Source organism: Ranitomeya variabilis, chromosome 2 (genome assembly GCF_051348905.1).
Source record: "Ranitomeya variabilis isolate aRanVar5 chromosome 2, aRanVar5.hap1, whole genome shotgun sequence".
NCBI classification, from domain to species: Eukaryota; Metazoa; Chordata; class Amphibia; order Anura; family Dendrobatidae; genus Ranitomeya; species Ranitomeya variabilis.
Genome location: NC_135233.1, coordinates 1,114,112,625 through 1,114,132,883, shown reverse-complemented (window position 1 = coordinate 1,114,132,883; position 20,259 = coordinate 1,114,112,625). Strand labels below are relative to the sequence as shown.

The window sequence follows — 20,259 nt, the reverse complement described above, 5'->3', positions numbered from 1 at the left end:
CTGCTGTCATGTTGTCCGTTAGGACTTTCACATGTTTGTTCCTCAAGCGAGAGTGATTCCTTCTTAGAGCTTCCCAAATAGCGTAAAGCTCCCTGTAGTTTGAAGATCTTTGACTGATATCTTCTGGCCATCTGCCTTGGATGAATGATCCTTCTAGATGGGCTCCCCAACCCCACTGACTGGTGTCTGTGGTAATCACCACACAAGGGTTCAAGGTCCATGGAACACCCACTCTTAGGTTGCTGTTTTGAGTCCACCAGTGTAATGACTTTTTTACTGCTCTTGTCAGATGGATTACTTTGTCCAGTGATGACTGACGTCGATCCCATGTCGAGAGCACCTGATCTTGTAACAATCTTGAGTGAGCCTGTGCCCACCTTACGCAAGTGATACAGGCCGTCATCTTCCCTAAGATCTTCATGGCTGATCTTATAGTAATCCGATGTTTTAGGAATTCCACAATTAACGCTCTCATTGACACCTGTTTTTCTCTTGGTAAAAAGGATTGTCTTGAGGTGGCATCTAGAAGAACTCCCAGAAACACCTTCCGAGATTTGGGCTTTATGTGTGATTTCTCCTGGTTTACAACCCAACCTAGATATTCTAGGACTGAGATGGCTCGATCCCTGTGTAGGATTAAGGTGTTTTTTGTTCTGGCTACCAGCAGAAAATCGTCCAAATAAGGAATTATTGTAATTCCTTCGTTTCTTAAATATGCCACCACCTCTGCTACCAGTTTTGTAAATATCCTTGGTGCTGAGGCCAGGCCGAACGGGAGACACTGAAATTGTAGGTGGCAGGTTTGGTCCGGAATCTTTACAGAAAACCTCAGAAGCTCCTGAGATGTTACATGGATTGGAACCTGATGATAAGCGCTTTTTAGGTCGAGCATACACATTACCGCATCTTTGTCTATGAGGTGGACAGTTGTTTTTATTGATTCCATTCTGAATCTTTTGTATCTTACATAAGCGTTCAAGGGTTTTAGGTTTATTATTGTGCGAGTTTTTCCCGATGGCTTTGGAATTGAAAATAGTGAAGAGTAGTGACCTCTGGCTATTTCTGTTTTGGGAACCCGCACTATAACCTGAGACCTGAACAGCTTGTGGAGGTCCGAGAACATTGGTGAATCTTTTGCCACGCTGGTGGGTGGTATACACCTCTGTGGTGCTGGGGATACTAGCTCTATTTTGTATCCTTCTGAAATTATTTTGAGGACATAGGCATTTTTTTCCAGTTGTTCAGGAAAAAAACTGAGTCTGCCCCCTATACCTATGGCGTCATTGTCTCCTAGATCTAGGGCTTGATCCAAATAGGGTATTTCTTCCCTTTCGGTTCTGAGAGTATGCTCCTCTATAGGTACCTCTGTTGGATCTCCATTGTTCTCTATAGTCAGGCTGTTTGCCTCTATAGGAACTTCGAGGTGGGGGTCTTTTCCGAAATGGCTGAAACTTTTTTGGTTTCTCCTCCGGAAACCCTTTTTTATTGTCTGAAGCAGACTCTAGAATGTCATCTAAAGCCTGTCCAAATACTTTGGAACCTGAAAAGGGGATAGCACATAATTTATTTTTAGATGCATTATCTCCTGACCATGATTTAAGCCATATAGCTCTACGAGTCGCATTGGATAAGGAGCTATTCCTGGCCGCAAATCTGACGGATTCTGCTGACGTGTCAGCCATAAAGGCTGTGGCAGACTTTATGATGGGTAAGGAGGAAATTATATCGGCCCGCTGGGTTTTATTCACCAAATGTTCCTCTAACTGCCCCATCCACAAATACATTGATCTAGCTACTGACGTGGCTGCAATGTTAGCCTTTATCAGCGCTGCCGATGCTTCCCAGGAACGGCGCAACAGAATATCTGCTTTGCGATCCATAGCGTCTCTGAGGCTAGATGAGTCCTCAAAAGGAATAGCCGTTTTTTTAGTAACCTTGGCTATGGGTACGTCAACCTTTGGAATTTCCTCCCAAGACTTGATATCCTCTGGATCGAATGGTAGACGACTTTTAAATTCCCGAGACACTATCAGTCTACGTTCAGCATCCTTCCATTCTTGCAATATCATCTGCTTTAGGTGATCGCTTACAGGGAATACCGTCTGTTTTTGTGACGTAAGCCCTCCAAACATTAAATCTTGTCTGGACTTAGGCCGCGGTTCTTCTTTCATCTGCATCGTATTCCTCACTGCTTGCACTAAATCTTCTGTTTCTTCTACGGGAAATAGAAACTTCCTTCCTTGGTCCTGTTCCTCCAATGGTAATTCTCCTTCTTCTTGGTCCGAACTTCTCCCGTCTGATTCTTCCTTAGATGACGCCTCCACATCATCCTGGTCCAGGTCCATCCGTGGTCTCTTGCGACCTCGACCTGGGCTGGAGGGGTACCGTTGTGTCATGGTAGCTAATGAATTCTGTACTTCTTCCCGAATTAAGGATCTCATTTCGGATAATAACGACGGTTGCTCTTCTCTTACAACTCTAGAAATGCAGGCCCCGCACAACTCCTTTTTATGCGCTTCTGGTAACTTTGCATTACATATGGAGCATCGTCTGGACTTTGTCAGTGCCTTGCCTGACTTTTTTGCCACTGGCAGGGATGTCTGTTGAGCCTCCTTATCCTAAGTATAAGAGTGAGTATATCTTAGTGACTTAGGAATAAGTGAGAAAGGTAATATGCGCTATGCGCACTTACCCCAGTCTCTTCACTCCTGGGATCCATATCCTCTGTTTAAATATAAATATATATATACCATAAATAGCACATCCCCTGCCAGATATACATATAGGGATTTAGCAGCCTTGCTGCACTTACCCCTTGTCTCTGGCATTGCAGACCTCCTTTTCTGGCTCGTTTGAATGTGCGTCCCGGTTCACTGTAGCGCTTGCCGAGTAGAACGCTTGGACGCTCATTTTCAAAACCGGCGCCTTTTTATAGACGCTTCAGCGTTCCATACTGTGGAACGCAAGTTCTGTCACCGCCTTCGCCGGAAATGACGCCGCTGACGTCACCGGAAGTGACAATACACACTTACTTCCGCGTTCCACGCAGTGGAACGCACGCTGAGCCGGGAGGTTCTGCCGTCCATGCATGTTCACCTGAGGTCATGTGGACCTATGCGCCTTTTCCCTTACTGGCGCCGGCGCCTCTTGTTCCTCCTGGCGCCCGAGCCGAGAGCCTCCCCCTGGGAGGAAGCGGCTCACCCAGGAGCGCGTCCGCTCGACTGGTCTCTGGGCACAGGGACTCCCACCCGGGAAGTATGTGCCCTGGGCTATCGACGAGGGGGAAGGATATTGGACCAGCCGCACGATCCCCCTGAGCCCTCCGGTCCAGTAAGCTTGCTTCTCTCGCGTGTCCCTCCATGCAGGGACAGGAAAAACACTAAAGGAAAGGGGGCGGAGTGGGACCTTTTAACCTCTCGTGTTGTTTCCTGTCCCTGCAAGGAGGAGGAGGACGTCCTCCGGAGTGCTGTCAGGGGGACGTCCTGGAAAAATGAACATTTAACTTTTTAGTCACAAAAATGATCTTTTAGCAACAATTTTTTATTTTCCCAAGGGTAAAAGGAGAAACTGGACCACGGACGTTGTTGTCCAATTTGTCCTGAGTACGCTGATACCTCATATGTGGGGGTAAACCACTGTTTGGGCGCACGGCAGGGCTCGAAAGGGAAGGAGCGCCATTTGACTTTTTCAATGAAAAATTGGCTCCACTCTTTAGCGGACACCATGTCGCGTTTGGAGAGCCCCCGTGTGCCTAAACATTGGAGCTCCCCGACAAGTGACCCCATTTTGGAAACTAGACCCCCCAAGGAACTTATCTAGAAGCATACTGAGCACTTTAAACCCTCAGGTGCCTCACAAATTGATCCGTAAAAATGAAAAAGTACTTTTTTTTTTTCACAAAAAAATTATTTTAGCCTCAATTTTCTCATTTTCACATGGGCAACAGGATAAAATGGATCCTAAATTTTGTTGGGCAATTTCTCCCGAGTATACCGATACCTCACATGTGGGGGTAAACCACTGTTTGGGCACATGGTAAGGCTCGGAAGGGAAGGAGCGCCATTTGACTTTTTGAATGAAAAATTATCTCCATCGTTAGCGGACACCATGTCGCGTTTGGAAAGCCCCTGTGTGCCTAAACATTGGAGCTCCTCCACAAGTGACCCCATTTTGGAAACTAGACCCCCCAAGGAACTTATCTAGAGGCATAGTGAGCACTTTAAACCCTCAGGTGCTTCACAGAAGTTTATAACGCAGAGCCGTCAAAATAAAAAATAATTTTTCTTTCCTCAAAAATGATTTTTAGCCCAGAATTTTTTATTTTCCCAAGGGTAATAGGAGAAATTGGACCCCAAATGTTGTTGTCCAGTTTGTCCTGAGTACGATGATACCCCATATGTGGGGGTAAACCACTGTTTGGGCGCACCGCAGGGCTCGGAAGGGAAGGCACGCCATTTTGCTTTTTGAATGGAAAATTAGCTCCAATCATTAGCGGACACCATGTCGCGTTTGGAGAGCCCCTGTGTGCCTAAACATTGGAGCTCCCGCACAAGTGACCCCATTTTGGAATCTAGACCTCCCAAGGAACTAATCTAGATGTGTGGTGAGCACTTTGAACCCCCAAGTGCTTCACAGAAGTTTATAACGCAGAGCCATGAAAATAAAAAATAATCTCTTCTCAAAAATTATTTTTTAGCCCACAATTTTTTATTTTCCCAAGGGTAACAGGAGAAATTGGACCCCAAAAGTTGTTGTCCAGTTTCTCCTGAGTACGCTGATACCCCATATGTGGGGGTAAACCACTGTTTTGGCACACGTCGGGGTTTGGAAGGGAAGTAGTGACGTTTTGAAATGCAGACTTTGATGGAATGCTCTGCGGGCGTCAGGTTGCAGTTGCAGAGCCCCTGATGTGCCTAAACAGTAGGAACTCCCCACAAGTGACTCCATTTTGGAAACTAGACCCCCAAGGGAACTTATCTAGATGTGTGGTGAGCACTTTGAACCCTCAACTGCTTCACAGAAGTTTATAACGCAGAGCCGTGAAAATAATAAATGTGTTTCCTTTCCTCAAAAATATTTTTTTAGCCCAGAATTTTTTATTTTCACAAGGGTAACAGGAGAAATTGGACCACAATATTTGTTGCCCAGTTTGTTGCGAGTACGCTGATACCCCATATGTGGGGGTAAACCACTGTTTGGGCACACGTCAGGGCTCGGAAGGGAAGTAGTGACATTTGAAATGCAGACTGATGGAATGGTCTGCGGGCATCACGTTGCATTTGCAGAGCCCCTGATGTGCCTAAATAGTAGAAACACCCCACAAGTGACCCCATTTTGGAAACTAGACCCCCGAAGGAACTTATCTAGATGTGTGGTGAGCACTTTCAACCCCCAAGTGCTTCACAGAAGTTAATAACGCAGAGCCGTGAAAATAAAAAATAATTGTTCTTTCCTCAAAAATTATGTTTTAGCAAGTAATTTTTTATTTTTGCAAGGGTAACAGGAGAAATTGGACCCCAACAGTTGTTGCCCAGTTTGTCCTGAGTACGCTGATACCTCAAATGTGGGGGTACACCACTTTTTGGGCGCACGTCGGGGCTTAGAAGGGAGGGAGCACCATTTGACTTTTTGAACGCAAGATTGGCTGGAATCAATGGTGGCGCCATGTTGCGTTTGGAGACCCCTGATGTGCCTAAACAGTGGAAACCCCTCAATTCTAACTTCAACACTAACCCCAACACACCCGTAATCCTAATCCCAACTGTAGCCATAACCCTAACCCCAACACACCCCTAACCACAACCCTAACCCCAACACACCCGTAACCCTAATTCCAACCCTAATCCTAACCCTAATCCCAACCCTAACCACAACTGTAACCCCAACACACCCCTAACCCTATCCGTAACCCTAACCACAAGCCTAATCTTAACCCTATTTCCAACCCTAGCCCTAATTCCAACCCTAACCCTAAGGCTATGTGCCCACGTTGCGGATTCGTGTGAGATTTTTCCGCACGATTTTTGAAAAATCTGCAGGTAAAAGGCACTGCGTTTTACCTGCGGATTTACAGCGGATTTCCAGTGTTTTTTTGTGCGGATTTCACCTGCGGATACCTATTGAGGAACAGGTGTAAAACGCTGCGGAATCCGCACAAAGAATTGACATGCTGCGGAAAATACAACGCAGCGTTTCTGCACGGAATTTTCCGCACCATGGGCACAGCGGATTTGGTTTTCCATAGGTGTACATGGTACTGTAAACCTGATGGAAAACTGCTACGAATTCGCAGCGGCCAATCCGCGGCCGATCCGCTGCGGATCCGCGGCCGATCCGCTGCGGATCCGCGGCCGATCCGCTGCGGATCCGCGGCCGATCCGCTGCGGATCCGCGGCCGATCCGCTGCGGATCCGCGGCCGATCCGCTGCGGATCCGCGGCCAAATCCGCACTGTGTGCACATGCCATAACCCTAACCCTACCCCTAGTTCTAGTTCTAACCCTAACCGTAGTGGAAAAAAAAAATATATATATTTTCTTTATTTTATTATTGTCCCTACCTATGGGGGTGATAAAGGGGGGGGGGGGTTTATTTATTATTTTTTTATTTTGATCGCTGTGATAGAACCTACCACAGCGATCAAAATGTACTTTGCCGGCCGGCAGATGCGGCGGGCGCACTGCGCATGCGCCCGCCATTTTGGAAGATGGCGGCGCCCAGGGAGAAGACGGACCGACTTCGGGAGGCTCGGTAAGTATGAGGGGGTGGTGGGGGGTGGATCGGAGCACAGGGGGGGGGGGGGGGGGGGAATCGGAGGACCGGGGGAGCGGACAGGAGCACGGGGGAGCGGACAGGGGGACGGAGGGGGGTACCGGAGAGAACGGAAGACTGGGGAGGAGATCGGGGGCGGTGGGGGCAGAACATGATTTCCAGCCATGGCAGATGCTATTGCAGCATCGGCCATGGCTAGATTGCAATATTTCACTATTTTCATAGGTGAAATATTGCAAATTGCTCTGATTGGCTGTTGCACTTTCAACAGCCAATCAGAGCGATCGTAGCCCCTGGGCTGAAGTACAACTCCCCCTCTCTCTGCAGATCGGGTGAAATCGGAGTTAACCCTTTCACCCGATCTGCAGAGACGCGATCATTCCATACGCTGCGTCATAGGTCGCATTGGCACAGACTTTCATGACGCAGCGTATGCGTCAAAGGTCGCGAAGGGGTTAAACTTTTATATTTTTTTCACTTTTTTTTTTTTTTTTTTTTACTTTTGCCATGCTTCTATAGCCTCCATGGGAGGCTAGAAGCAGGCACAACCCGATCGGCTCTGCTACATTGCAGCGATCATTAGATCGCTGCTATGCAGCAGAAATGCCGGTGTGCTGTGAGCGCCGACCACACGGTGGCGCTCACAGCTGCCGGAGATCAGTAACCATAGAGGTCTCAAGGACCTCTATCGTTACAATGGAGGAGCATCGCCGACCTCCGATCATGTGACGGGGGTCGGCGATGCGCTCATATCGGGCCGCACGGCCGGACGCGGTAGTTAAATGCCGCTGTCTGCGTTTGACAGCGGCATTTAACTAGTTAATAGGCGCGTGCAGATCGCGATTCTGCTCGCGCCTATTGCGGGCACATGTCAGCTGTTCAAAACAGCTGACATGTCCCGGCTTTGATGTGCGCTCACCGCCGGAGCGCACATCAAAGCAGGGGAGCCGACGCCGGATGTATAATTACGTCCGGTGTCGGGAAGGGGTTAAATAAAAATGAACTTTTTTTCACACAAAATTCAGATCCAATTTTTTTATTTTACCAAGGGTATCAGGAGAAAGTGGTCCCCAAAAGTTGTTGTGCAATTTGTCCTGAGTACGCTGGTACCCCATATGTGGGGGTAAACCACTGTTTGGGTGCATGGCAGAGTTCGGAAGGGAAGGAGCGCCATTTGACTTAATGCAAAATTGACAGGAATTGAGATCGGACGCCATGTCGCGTTTGGAGAGCCCCTGATGTGCCTAAACATTGAAACCCCCTACAAGTGACACCATTTTGGAAAGTAGACCCCCTAAGGAACGTATCTAGGTGTGTGGTGAGCACTTTGACCCACCAAGTGCTTCACAGAAGTTTATAATGCAGAGCCGTTAAAATAAAAAAAAAAATCATTTTTTCACAAAAATAATCTTTTGCCCCAATTTTTTTTTCCCCAAGGGTAAGAGAAGAAATTGGACCCCAAATCCTGCTTGACAAAAACAAACTGATGTATGAAAGTAGCCCAACTATCCATATATCTATCTACATCTATCCATCAGGCAGGATCCGGCGAATTTTTGAAAAAACGGATCCGTTGCAAATAGTGAAAAACTGATGCAACTGATCCGATTTTTTTTTTTTTTTTTTTTTTTTAAGGGAGTCCAACATGTCTGGATGATCCATGAAGTTCAGGGAAGCGAACCTTTTTACCTGTCTGTTGTCTCTTGTGGCAAACAGATCTATTTGAGGTATACCCCATGCTCGTTATCATTTTGAATACGGTTCTGTTTAAGGTCCATTCTCCCTGGCGTAGCATGTTTCGACTGAGGTAGTCTGCTTTTCTACCCCTCTGATGTGTAGGGCTGTTAAGGATGCGAGATGAGACTCTGCTAGCTGGAAGATCTCTGCTGCTATGGTCATTAGACTTCCTGACCTTGTACCACCTTGACGGTTCACATATGCCACTGTGGTGGAATTGTCCGGGAAAACCCCTACATGTGCTCCTTGAATCTGTGGAAGAAAATTATTTAAGGCGTATTCTACCGCTCTTAATTCTTTCCAATTGGAAGAACATGTTAATTCTGCCTGATCATTCTCCACATGTGCACCCCACCCCATGGGGCTGGCATCGGTGGTAATTATCTTAGAAGGGTCTATTATCCATGGTACACCCTTTGAAAGGTGTTCCATGTCTAGCCACCAGGATAGGGATTCTATGACATCTCTGGAAAGTGTTAGTTTACTTTCCAGATGTCCTTTTTTCCCCTGGACTGACAATACTTCATACTGTAATTGGCGGGTATGAAATTGAGCCCACGGCACGGCTGGAATACATGAGGATAATGATCCCAGTAAGGACATGGCCTTCCTTAGTGTCATGTGTGGGCTTTCCATTGCCTCTGACACCTTTGATTGTATAGTTACTTTGTTTGAATGCGGTAGGAAGCTTTTCTGACTTACGGAGTCTAGCTGGATTCCTAGAAATATTTGAACGGTCTCTGGGTTCAGTCTGGACTTTTCGAAGTTGACGATCCAACCCAACTCCTGTAGGGATGAGATCGTATTAGATAATCGCATTCTTACATTGAGGTATAGAATCTCCTACTACTAGAAAATCATCTAGGTAGGGTATTATCAAAGTGTCCCGTTGGCGTAGATGAGCCATCACTTCCAATATCACTTTTGTAAAGATGCGAGGAGCCATAGAAAGCCCAAAGGGCATTGCTACGTAATGAAAGTGACGAACCTGTCCCGCTAGGATGACCGCTACCCTTAGATACTGCTGGTGTACGGCATGTATGGGAAGATGATAGTAGGCATCTTTTAGGTCTATCCCCGCCATGACATATCTAGGGAACAAAAGCTTGATGGCAGAACTAATGGATTCCATTTTAAAAGTATGATTACGCAGAAAGGAATTTAATTTTTTGAGATTTATGATGGTTCTGAATGAACCATCTGGTTTACTGATCAAAAACAAAGGGGAATAGAACCCCTTCCCTTTTTGATCCTGGGGAACCTCTATCAAGACTCTTTTAGATAGAAGAGATAGGATCTCTGATTCCAGAGCCTTTTGTTGTTCCCGTCCTTTTGGCGAGGTTACTATAAAAGAATCCCAAGGGATTCTATCAAACTCTAATTTTAATCCATATTTAATAATGTCCAGAATCCATTGGCTAGATGTTATTAGCTCCCATTTAGAAAAGAAAAATCTTAATCTGCCGCCCACTTCATGGTCAGCGGTACTTGTTACGCTTCGTATTATAGGATCCGCTAAACAGAGCACCTTTTTGTTTTGGATCCTTTGTCTCCCAGCGCTCCCTTTGAGTCTCAAACGGTTTGTTTCTGGTAAAGGGGCATCTCCTGAAGGCTCTCCTGTAAGATGGAAGAGATTGATTAGGGAAGCCTTTCTTTCTCTCTCCCACTTTATTTATGAGATCATCCAATGTTTTCCCAAAAAGGAACTCACCCTGGCAGGGGATCGCACAAAGTTTTGCTTTTGCCTGTGCGTCCCATTTCCAGTTTTTTTAACCAGAGTGCTCGCCGCGCTGTGTTCACTAGGCCGGCTGATCTGGCTGCTAGGCATAGCAAATCCACAGAGGCATCTGCCAGGAATGCGATCGCTTCTTTTATTAGAGGGATTTTCGGTAGGATTGTGTCTCTCGAAGCTCTACCTCTAATTTGTTCCTCCAGCTGTTCCATCCACACTAGTAGTGACCTTGCGGTGCAGATACTAGAGATAGCTGGCCTGAATGCCCGTGTTAGCCTCCCATGATCTTTTAAGTAAAGGTACCTTCACACTAAACGACGCTGCAGCGATATCGACAACGATGCCGATCGCTGCAGCGTCGCTGTTTGGTCGCTGGACAGCTGTCACACAGACAGCTGACCAACGATGCCGAAGTCCCCAGGTAACCAGGGTAAACATCGGGTTGCTAAGTGCAGGGCCGCGCTTAGTAACCTGATGTTTACCCTGGTTACCAGTGTAAATGTAAAAAAAACAAACACTACATACTTACATTTGCATCCCCCGGCGTCCGCTTCCCTGCACTGTGTGAGTGCCGGCCCTAACAGCAGAGCGGTGACGTCACCGCTGTGCTTTACTTTACAGCCGGCACTGACACATTCAGTGCAGGAAGCTCTGAGCAGCAGCGTGGACGCCGGGGGACGTGACAGACATCAGAAGGTGAGTATGTACTGTTTTTTTTTTTTTTACTTTTACAATGGTAACCAGGGTAAATATTGAGTTACTAAGCGCGGCCCTGCGCTTAGTAACCCGATATTTACCCTGGTTACCATTGTAAAACATTGCTGGCATCGTTGCTTTTGGTGTCAAACACGACGATACACGGCGATCTGACGACCAAATAAAGTTCTGGACTTTCAACAACGACCAGCGATATCACAGCAGGATCCAGATCGCTGCTGCGTGTCAAACACAACGATATCGCTATCCAGGATGCTGCAACGTCGCTTAGTGTGAAGGTACCTTAAGGCTTCTGCTTTACGGTCTAACGGGTCAGTTAGGACCCCCGAATCGTCAACTGGCAAGACCGATTGTTTGGAAGTTGAAGCAACTGCAGCATCAACTTTTGGCACCTTTGACCAAGAATTCAGTTCCTCATCACTGAAGGGATAGCGTCTCTTAGAGGATGATGGTAGAAATCCTCTGGTATTCTGCTTATCCCATTCTTTTTTAATTTGCTCTTTAATCGTGGGTATGACGGGGAAGGATCTACGTTTTTTCTGTCCTAACCCCGCAAACAATGTCTTGAGCTGACTTTCTCCCCTTCTCATCTGGGCACCCCATCGTGCTTCTGACAGATTTTACTAGGTTGTCTACACTGCTGTTAGGTAGACAGAGCCCCCCTTCATTCTCGGATGAACGTGGCTGAGATTCAGATTCATCTGAGGATCTATGTACAACGTCTGATTCTGAGCTTGCTGGAGATTGGGACCTGCTTGGTTGGCGGGTACTGATGTTACTTGTATGCACCAAACCCTGCATTTCTTCCCGGATTATGGCTCTACCATCAGATGGAGTCATTATATTCTCCTGCCGTAAGGTTAGCATGATACATTCTAAGCATAACCTTTTAGTATAAGAATCCAGGAGGGGCTGCGTACATAAGGCACATTCCTTGTGCTTGGACTTGTGCGTCTTTTTCTTAGTCTAGAGGAAGGATACAGGAGGAACATATATCAGCATATAGGAAGAGGCTCTTTTAAAAACTCACCCACTGAAGCTGACAGGTACCAGTTCTGGAGGCGGATTTTTTGACAAGTGATCGCTCTGTTTGGTGGTAGATCTCTTCTCTGAAGGCCGACCACCACTCTTAGTGCTGCTCCTAGCGCTTCTCTCCTTGCTGCGAGAACGTTGCTCTATTGCAGGCAGGTGTGCTTCGTCGGCCGGCGAAGCCATCTCACACACACCGGCCGATGCTAGCGCTGCATTTTCAAATTTGGCACCAAAACTCCTGCCTCCCCAGATCTAACCCGGAAGTGCTCCGGCAACTTCCGGGATAGACGTGCCGGTCCTCCTCACCATGCGGCGGCTGTGGATATGAAGCCGGACGCTGAGCACGCGCGTCCTCATGGAGCCGGGCGGACTAGCGGTGACCGGACCATGGTGGCTGACCAGACGAGGTGGGAGGCTGCAAGCAAGGGCTCCCCCGCCGCTGCTTCTGGAACCGCAGCCCCTGCCGTTCCCTCAGAGACCGACGCAGGTGGGTGCATGGCCCAGGGATGCTCTTCTGGAGGTAAGCAGGGATTCCTATGGGAACAGGAAACCTAAACTGAGGAGGAGAGGGGACCGCCTCCTTTTATTCTGTAGGTTTCCTGTTCCTATGGGCGGATCCCTCTCTCTCATGTGGGGTGCTGTCGTGGCAAAGGGTAAAAATGTGTATTTTTACCACCTAAATGTCTCTAACTTCTGAACAGATTACTACTGCCATCAGACTCTAAGGCCACCATTTGGTCATGAACTGCCATGACAGACATCAGGACCACACAATCATATCTGAGGGCATCAATTAGGTTAAATAGGAAGACCCACACTCTTAACCTTTTATATGATGTAGTCACTATTGACAGCAGCATCTAAGGGGTTAAACAGAGGGGGTTAACACTGATCGTGGCTGATGCAGCAAGTCGTCAGCTATAGTGGACAGCGGGCTCTTGCCTCACCCCTTACTTTGTCTCTTGCTTTCTCTGGGTTCGTCCACGGCGCTTCTCAGCACTGATGCTGTCTCTTTTATTCCTGATGGTTGCTTGCTCTATTCAGCTCAACCCTTGAGCCTATGGCCTTTTACTGGTTACCCACCCTCCAAATAATCATGGGTGGCTTGTCCTATACTTAGTTGGACCTAGGTATATAGCCTTGGCATACATAGGGACAGATTTACCAGTGCCATCATCGGTTTGGGCATTGAGCATGCCAATATAATACTGCAAGTTAGCACACTCAGTATATGGGGTCTCTTGACTGGCAGTATAACCCTCAAATGATCTCGGGTGGCCTGCTGTATATCTGGTTGGGACCTGGATACATAGCCTAAGCATATACTGTGACGGGCATACCGGTATGATTATTCTTTGGTATGTGTGTTTGGGCACTGAGCATGCTAATATAACACTACAAACTGGCATGTTCAATATATGGGATTATTATAATATCCATGTGTGACTTTAGTGAATTGTATGTTCCCATCTCATTCTTTTTGCCTTGCATGTATTATACAATATGTTGGCATATCTTTGCGCTGTTTGAGACATCATACCCGGGAACATGAGACTATATATATATATTTCTGTATACATATAGCCAAGTATATTATTTCATTTGGATTGGCAATAATAATTCATATTATGGTTATGCTGTATTATGTATTTTGTACCTAGGGGTGAGGGCTATTGGTCCTGTATTCAGGCATTTTTAAATGGTTTTATTCTATGTGTGTCTTTTTTGAGGTGTTAATAAAATTGGTTGATTTTTCGTATGATTCATGGGTGTGCATACCATCATTGGTCTAGTCTTTTTTTCTTCCGAATTTGTCTGTAGTGGACAGCTGCTGGATTGTCACCTGTCTGGGGATGCTATCTATCTATATAATTGCTTAAGGTCCACTTAGGTCTGTCCGTCTGTAACGGAAATCCCAGGTCGCTGATTGGTCGCGACCAATCAGAGATATTGGGGCAGGATGTAAACACCGATTCACTTTTTACTATTGATGCTGCCTATGCAGCATCAATAGTAAAAACATATAATGTTAGAAATAATAATAAAAATTGTACATAATTTGGTGTGAGGGGGTATGTAGAGGGGCATCCAGGGGGATGGTGTGAGGGGCTATGGGGTATATAGAGGGGCATCCAGGGGGCTGGTGTGAGGGAGTATGGGGTATATAGAGGGGCATCCAGGGGGCTGGTGTGAGAGGGTATATAGAGGGGCATCCAGGGGGCTGGTGTGAGGGGGTATGGTGTATATAGAGGGGCATCCAGGGGGATGGTGTGAGGGGGTATGTAGAGGGGCATCCAGGGGGCTGGTGTGAGGGGGTATGGGGTATATAGAGGGGCATCCAGGGGGCTGGTGTGAGGGGGTATGGGGTATATAGAGGGGCATCCAGGGGGCTGGTGTGAGGGGGTATGGGGTATATAGAGGGGCATCCAGGGGGCTGGTGTGAGGGGGTATGGGGTATATAGAGGGGCATCCAGGGGGCTGGTGTGAGGGGGTATGGGGTATATAGAGGGGCATCCAGGGGGCTGGTGTGAGGGGGTATGTAGAGGGGCATCCAGGGGGCTGGTGTGAGGGGGTATGGTGTATATAGAGGGGCATCCAGGGGGCTGGTGTGAGGGGGTATGGGGTATATAGAGGGGCATCCAGGGGGCTGGTGTGAGGGGGTATGGGGTATATAGAGGGGCATCCAGGGGGCTGGTGTGAGGGGGTATGGAGTATATAGAGGGGCATCCAGGGGGCTGGTGTGAGGGGGTATGGGGTATATAGAGGGGCATCCAGGGGGCTGGTGTGAGGGGGTATGGGGTATATAGAGGGGCATCCAGGGGGCTGGTGTGAGGGGGTATGTAGAGGGGCATCCAGGGGGCTGGTGTGAGGGGGTATGGGGTATATAGAGGGGCATCCAGGGGGCTGCTGTGAGGGGGTATGGTGTATATAGAGGGGCATCCAGGGGGATGGTGTGAGGGGGTATGGGGTATATAGAGGGGCATCCAGGGGGCTGGTGTGAGGGGGTATGGGGTATATAGAGGGGCATCCAGGGGGCTGGTGTGAGAGGGTATGGAGTATATAGAGGGGCATCCAGGGGGCTGGTGTGAGGGGGTATGGGGTATATAGAGGGGCATCGAGGGGGCTGGTGTGAGGGGGTATGGGGTATATAGAGGAGCATCCAGGGGGCTGGTGTGAGGGGGTATATAGAGGGGCATCCAGGGGGCTGGTGTGAGGGGGTATGGTGTATATAGAGGGGCATCCAGGGGGATGGTGTGAGGGGGTATGGTGTATATAGAGGGGCATCCAGGGGGATGGTGTGAGGGGGTATGTAGAGGGGCATCCAGGGGGCTGGTGTGAGGGGGTATGGGGTATATAGAGGGGCATCCAGGGGGCTGGTGTGAGGGGGTATGGGGTATATAGAGGGGCATCCAGGGGGCTGGTGTGAGGGGGTATGGAGTATATAGAGGGGCATCCAGGGGGCTGGTGTGAGGGGGTATGGGGTATATAGAGGGGCATCCAGGGGGCTGGTGTGAGGGGGTATGGGGTATATAGAGGGGCATCCAGGGGGCTGGTGTGAGGGGGTATGGGGTATATAGAGGGGCATCCAGGGGGCTGGTGTGAGGGGGTATGGGGTATGCAGAGGGGCATCCAGGGGGCTGGTGTGAGGGGGTATGTAGAGGGGCATAGTTTGTAGCTTGCGAGCAGCAGGGCCCTCATTCCTCCTGGTATCTGTTTGAACTGTGATTTCTGTTATGCTGTAATGTCTGTTGTCTGTACAAGTCCCCTCTATAAGTTGTAAAGCGCTGCGGAATATGTTGGCGCTATAGAAATACAATTATTATTGTTATCCAGGGGGATGGTGTGAGGGGCATAACGTAGACCCCAGGATGTCCCCCTACATACCTCATACCCCCTCACACCAAATTACAACCTCAGAGCACTCACACTAATTCCTGCGTCCTCATTCCCTTGTACAAGGCTCCATGGTGCGGCCCCTCCGTCCTCTCCTCTCACGGCTCCATAGTGCGGCTCCTCCGTCCTCTCCTCTCACGGCTCCAGGGAACAGCTGCTCATTTCCCGCCTCTTCTCCAGCGGCCTCAGCACAACGCAGCTTCCTGTTCTCGGATCTTCTTTCCTGATGGAGGCCCCGCCCCTTCTGGTGACATCAGGAATCCAGGAATAACTCCTCCCCCTCAAGAAATCAGCTCCAATCTACTAACACTGCCGTCACCACAGGGAAGCGCCGAGTACAGTGTGAGGTGAGGAGAATGGGGGAGACTGTACAGATAATGGAGGAGTGCGGGTCCTGTATATACTGTGTATAGTGTATCCTGGAGCCTGTCAGGAGGAGACTGTGGGGTATGTACAGATAATGGAGGAGTGCGGGTCCTGTATATACTGTGTATAGTGTATCCTGGAGCCTGTCAGGAGGAGACTGTGGGGTATGTACAGATAATGGAGGAGTGCGGTCCTGTATATACTGTGTATAGTGTATCCTGGAGCCTGTCAGGAGGAGACTGTGGAGTATGTACAGATAATGGAGGAGTGCGGGTCCTGTATATACTGTGTATAGTGTATCCTGGAGCCTGTCAGGAGGAGACTGTGGGGTATGTACAGATAATGGAGGAGTGCGGGTCCTGTATATACTGTGTATAGTGTATCCTGGAGCCTGTCAGGAGGAGACTGTGGGGTATGTACAGATAATGGAGGAGTGCGGTCCTGTATATACTGTGTATAGTGTATCCTGGAGCCTGTCAGGAGGAGACTGTGGGGTATGTACAGATAATGGAGGAGTGCGGTCCTGTATATACGGTGTATAGTGTATCCTGGAGCCTGTCAGGAGGAGACTGTGGGGTATGTACAGATAATGGAGGAGTGCGGTCCTGTATATACTGTGTATAGTGTATCCTGGAGTCTGTCAGGAGGAGACTGTGGGGTATGTACAGATAATGGAGGAGTGCGGGTCCTGTATATACTGTGTATAGTGTATCCTGGGGCCTGTCAGGAGGAGACTGTGGGGTATGTACAGATAATGGAGGAGTGCGGGTCCTGTATATACTGTGTATAGTGTATCCTGGAGCCTGTCAGGAGGAGACTGTGGGGTATGTACAGATAATGGAGGAGTGCGGTCCTGTATATACTGTGTATAGTGTATCCTGGAGCCTGTCAGGAGGAGACTGTGGGGTATGTACAGATAATGGAGGAGTGCGGGTCCTGTATATACTGTGTATAGTGTATCCTGGAGCCTGTCAGGAGGAGACTGTGGAGTATGTACAGATAATGGAGGAGTGCGGTCCTGTATATACTGTGTATAGTGTATCCTGGAGCCTGTCAGGAGGAGACTGTGGGGTATGTACAGATAATGGAGGAGTGCGGTCCTGTATATACTGTGTATAGTGTATCCTGGAGTCTGTCAGGAGGAGACTGTGGGGTATGTACAGATAATGGAGGAGTGCGGTCCTGTATATACTGTGTATAGTGTATCCTGGAGCCTGTCAGGAGGAGACTGTGGGGTATGTACAGATAATGGAGGAGTGCGGTCCTGTATATACTGTGTATAGTGTATCCTGGAGCCTGTCAGGAGGAGACTGTGGGGTATGTACAGATAATGGAGGAGTGCGGTCCTGTATATACTGTGTATAGTGTATCCTGGAGTCTGTCAGGGGGAGACTGTGGGGTATGTACAGATAATGGAGGAGTGCGGTCCTGTATATACTGTGTATAGTGTATCCTGGAGCCTGTCAGGAGGAGACTGTGGGGTATGTACAGATAATGGAGGAGTGTGGTGCTGTATATACTGTGTATAGTGTATCCTGGAGCCTGTCAGGGGGAGACTGTGGGGTATGTACAGATAATGGAGGAGTGCGGTCCTGTATATACTGTGTATAGTGTATCCTGGAGCCTGTCAGGAGGAGACTGTGGGGTATGTACAGATAATGGAGGAGTGCGGTCCTGTATATACTGTGTATAGTGTATCCTGGAGCCTGTCAGGAGGAGACTGTGGGGTATGTACAGATAATGGGGGAGTACGGTCCTGTATATACTGTGTATAGTGTATCCTGGAGCCTGTCAGGAGGAGACTGTGGGGTATGTACAGATAATGGAGGAGTGCGGTCCTGTATATACTGTGTATACTGTATCCTGGAGCCTGTCAGGAGGAGACTGTGGGGTATGTACAGATAATGGAGGAGTGCGGGTCCTGTATATACTGTGTATAGTGTATCCTGGAGCCTGTCAGGGGGAGACTGTGGGGTATGTACAGATAATGGAGGAGTGCGGTCCTGTATATACTGTGTATAGTGTATCCTGGAGTCTGTCAGGAGGAGACTGTGGAGTATGTACAGATAATGGAGGAGTGCGGGTCCTGTATATACTGTGTATAGTGTATCCTGGAGCCTGTCAGGGGGAGACTGTGGGGTATGTACAGATAATGGAGGAGTGCGGTCCTGTATATACTGTGTATAGTGTATCCTGGAGCCTGTCAGGGGGAGACTGTGGGGTATGTACAGATAATGGAGGAGTGCGGGTCCTGTATATACTGTGTATAGTGTATCCTGGAGCCTGTCAGGAGGAGACTGTGGGGTATGTACAGATAATGGAGGAGTGCGGGTCCTGTATATACTGTGTATAGTGTATCCTGGAGTCTGTCAGGAGGAGACTGTGGAGTATGTACAGATAATGGAGGAGTGCGGTCCTGTATATACTGTGTATAGTGTATCCTGGAGTCTGTCAGGAGGAGACTGTGGAGTATGTACAGATAATGGAGGAGTGCGGGTCCTGTATATACTGTGTATAGTGTATCCTGGAGCCTGTCAGGAGGAGACTGTGAGGTATGTACAGATAATGGAGGAGTGCGGGTCCTGTATATACTGTGTATAGTGTATCCTGGAGCCTGTCAGGAGGAGACTGTGGGGTATGTACAGATAATGGAGGAGTGCGGTCCTGTATATACTGTGTATAGTGTATCCTGGAGCCTGTCAGGGGGAGACTGTGGAGTATGTACAGATAATGGAGGAGTGCGGGTCCTGTATATACTGTGTATAGTGTATCCTGGAGCCTGTCAGGAGGAGACTGTGGAGTATGTACAGATAATGGAGGAGTGCGGGTCCTGTATATACTGTGTATAGTGTATCCTGGAGTCTGTCAGGAGGAGACTGTGGAGTATGTACAGATAATGGAGGAGTGCGGTCCTGTATATACTGTGTATAGTGTATCCTGGAGCCTGTCAGGGGGAGACTGTGGGGTATGTACAGATAATGGAGGAGTGCGGGTCCTGTATATACTGTGTATAGTGTATCCTGGAGCCTGTCAGGAGGAGACTGTGGGGTATGTACTGATAATGGAGGAGTGCGGTCCTGTATATACTGTGTATAGTGTATCCTGGAGCCTGTCAGGAGGAGACTGTGGGGTATGTACAGATAATGGAGGAGTGCGGGTCCTGTATATACTGTGTATAGTGTATCCTGGAGCCTGTCAGGGGGAGACTGTGGGGTATGTACAGATAATGGAGGAGTGCGGGTCCTGTATATACTGTGTATAGTGTATCCTGGAGCCTGTCAGGAGGAGACTGTGGAGTATGTACAGATAATGGAGGAGTGCGGTCCTGTATATACTGTGTATAGTGTATCCTGGAGCCTGTCAGGAGGAGACTGTGGGGTATGTACTGATAATGGAGGAGTGCGGTCCTGTATATACTGTGTATAGTGTATCCTGGAGCCTGTCAGGAGGAGACTGTGGGGTATGTACAGATAATGGAGGAGTGCGGGTCCTGTATATACTGTGTATAGTGTATCCTGGAGCCTGTCAGGAGGAGACTGTGAGGTATGTACAGATAATGGAGGAGTGCGGGTCCTGTATATACTGTGTATAGTGTATCCTGGAGCCTGTCAGGGGGAGACTGTGGAGTATGTACAGATAATGGGGGAGTGCGGTCCTGTATATACTGTGTATAGTGTATCCTGGAGTCTGTCAGGAGGAGACTGTGGGGTATGTACAGATAATGGAGGAGTGCGGGTCCTGTATATACTGTGTATAGTGTATCCTGGAGCCTGTCAGGAGGAGGCTGTGGGGTATGTACAGATAATGGAGGAGTGCGGGTCCTGTATATACGGTGTATAGTGTATCCTGGAGCCTGTCAGGGGGAGACTGTGGGGTATGTACAGATAATGGAGGAGTGCGGGTCCTGTATATACTGTGTATAGTGTATCCTGGAGCCTGTCAGGAGGAGACTGTGGGGTATGTACAGATAATGGAGGAGTGCGGGTGCTGTATATACTGTGTATAGTGTAT

General features: G+C 48.4%; 2 protein-coding genes across 4 annotated transcripts in view; one reads left to right on the top strand and one right to left on the bottom strand.

Annotated features, from left to right (window-relative positions):
- Nucleotides 1–16,152, bottom strand: part of LOC143808873 (uncharacterized) — a 623,474-nt gene extending 607,322 nt beyond the window's left edge. The window contains exons 1-2 of one of the 3 annotated variants that reach the window (XM_077292019.1): nt 15,916–16,059; nt 9,210–9,293 (exon numbers count right to left, since the gene is read on the bottom strand). Coding sequence is in view for 2 of the 3 variants with exons in the window: in XM_077292022.1 (XP_077148137.1) it covers nt 15,916–15,935 (20 nt within the window). In the remaining variant the exon portion in view is untranslated. Of the gene's footprint in view, nt 1–9,209; nt 9,294–15,915 lie in introns of all 3 variants that reach the window. The other 2 variants (XM_077292022.1, XM_077292018.1) reach the window with 2 other exon arrangements.
- Nucleotides 16,153–16,201: 49 nt separating this feature from the next.
- Nucleotides 16,202–20,259, top strand: part of LOC143808875 (uncharacterized) — a 135,285-nt gene continuing 131,227 nt past the window's right edge. The window contains exon 1 of the mRNA XM_077292024.1: nt 16,202–16,229. The gene's annotated coding sequence lies outside the window, so the exon portion shown is untranslated. The remainder of the gene's footprint in view (nt 16,230–20,259) is intronic.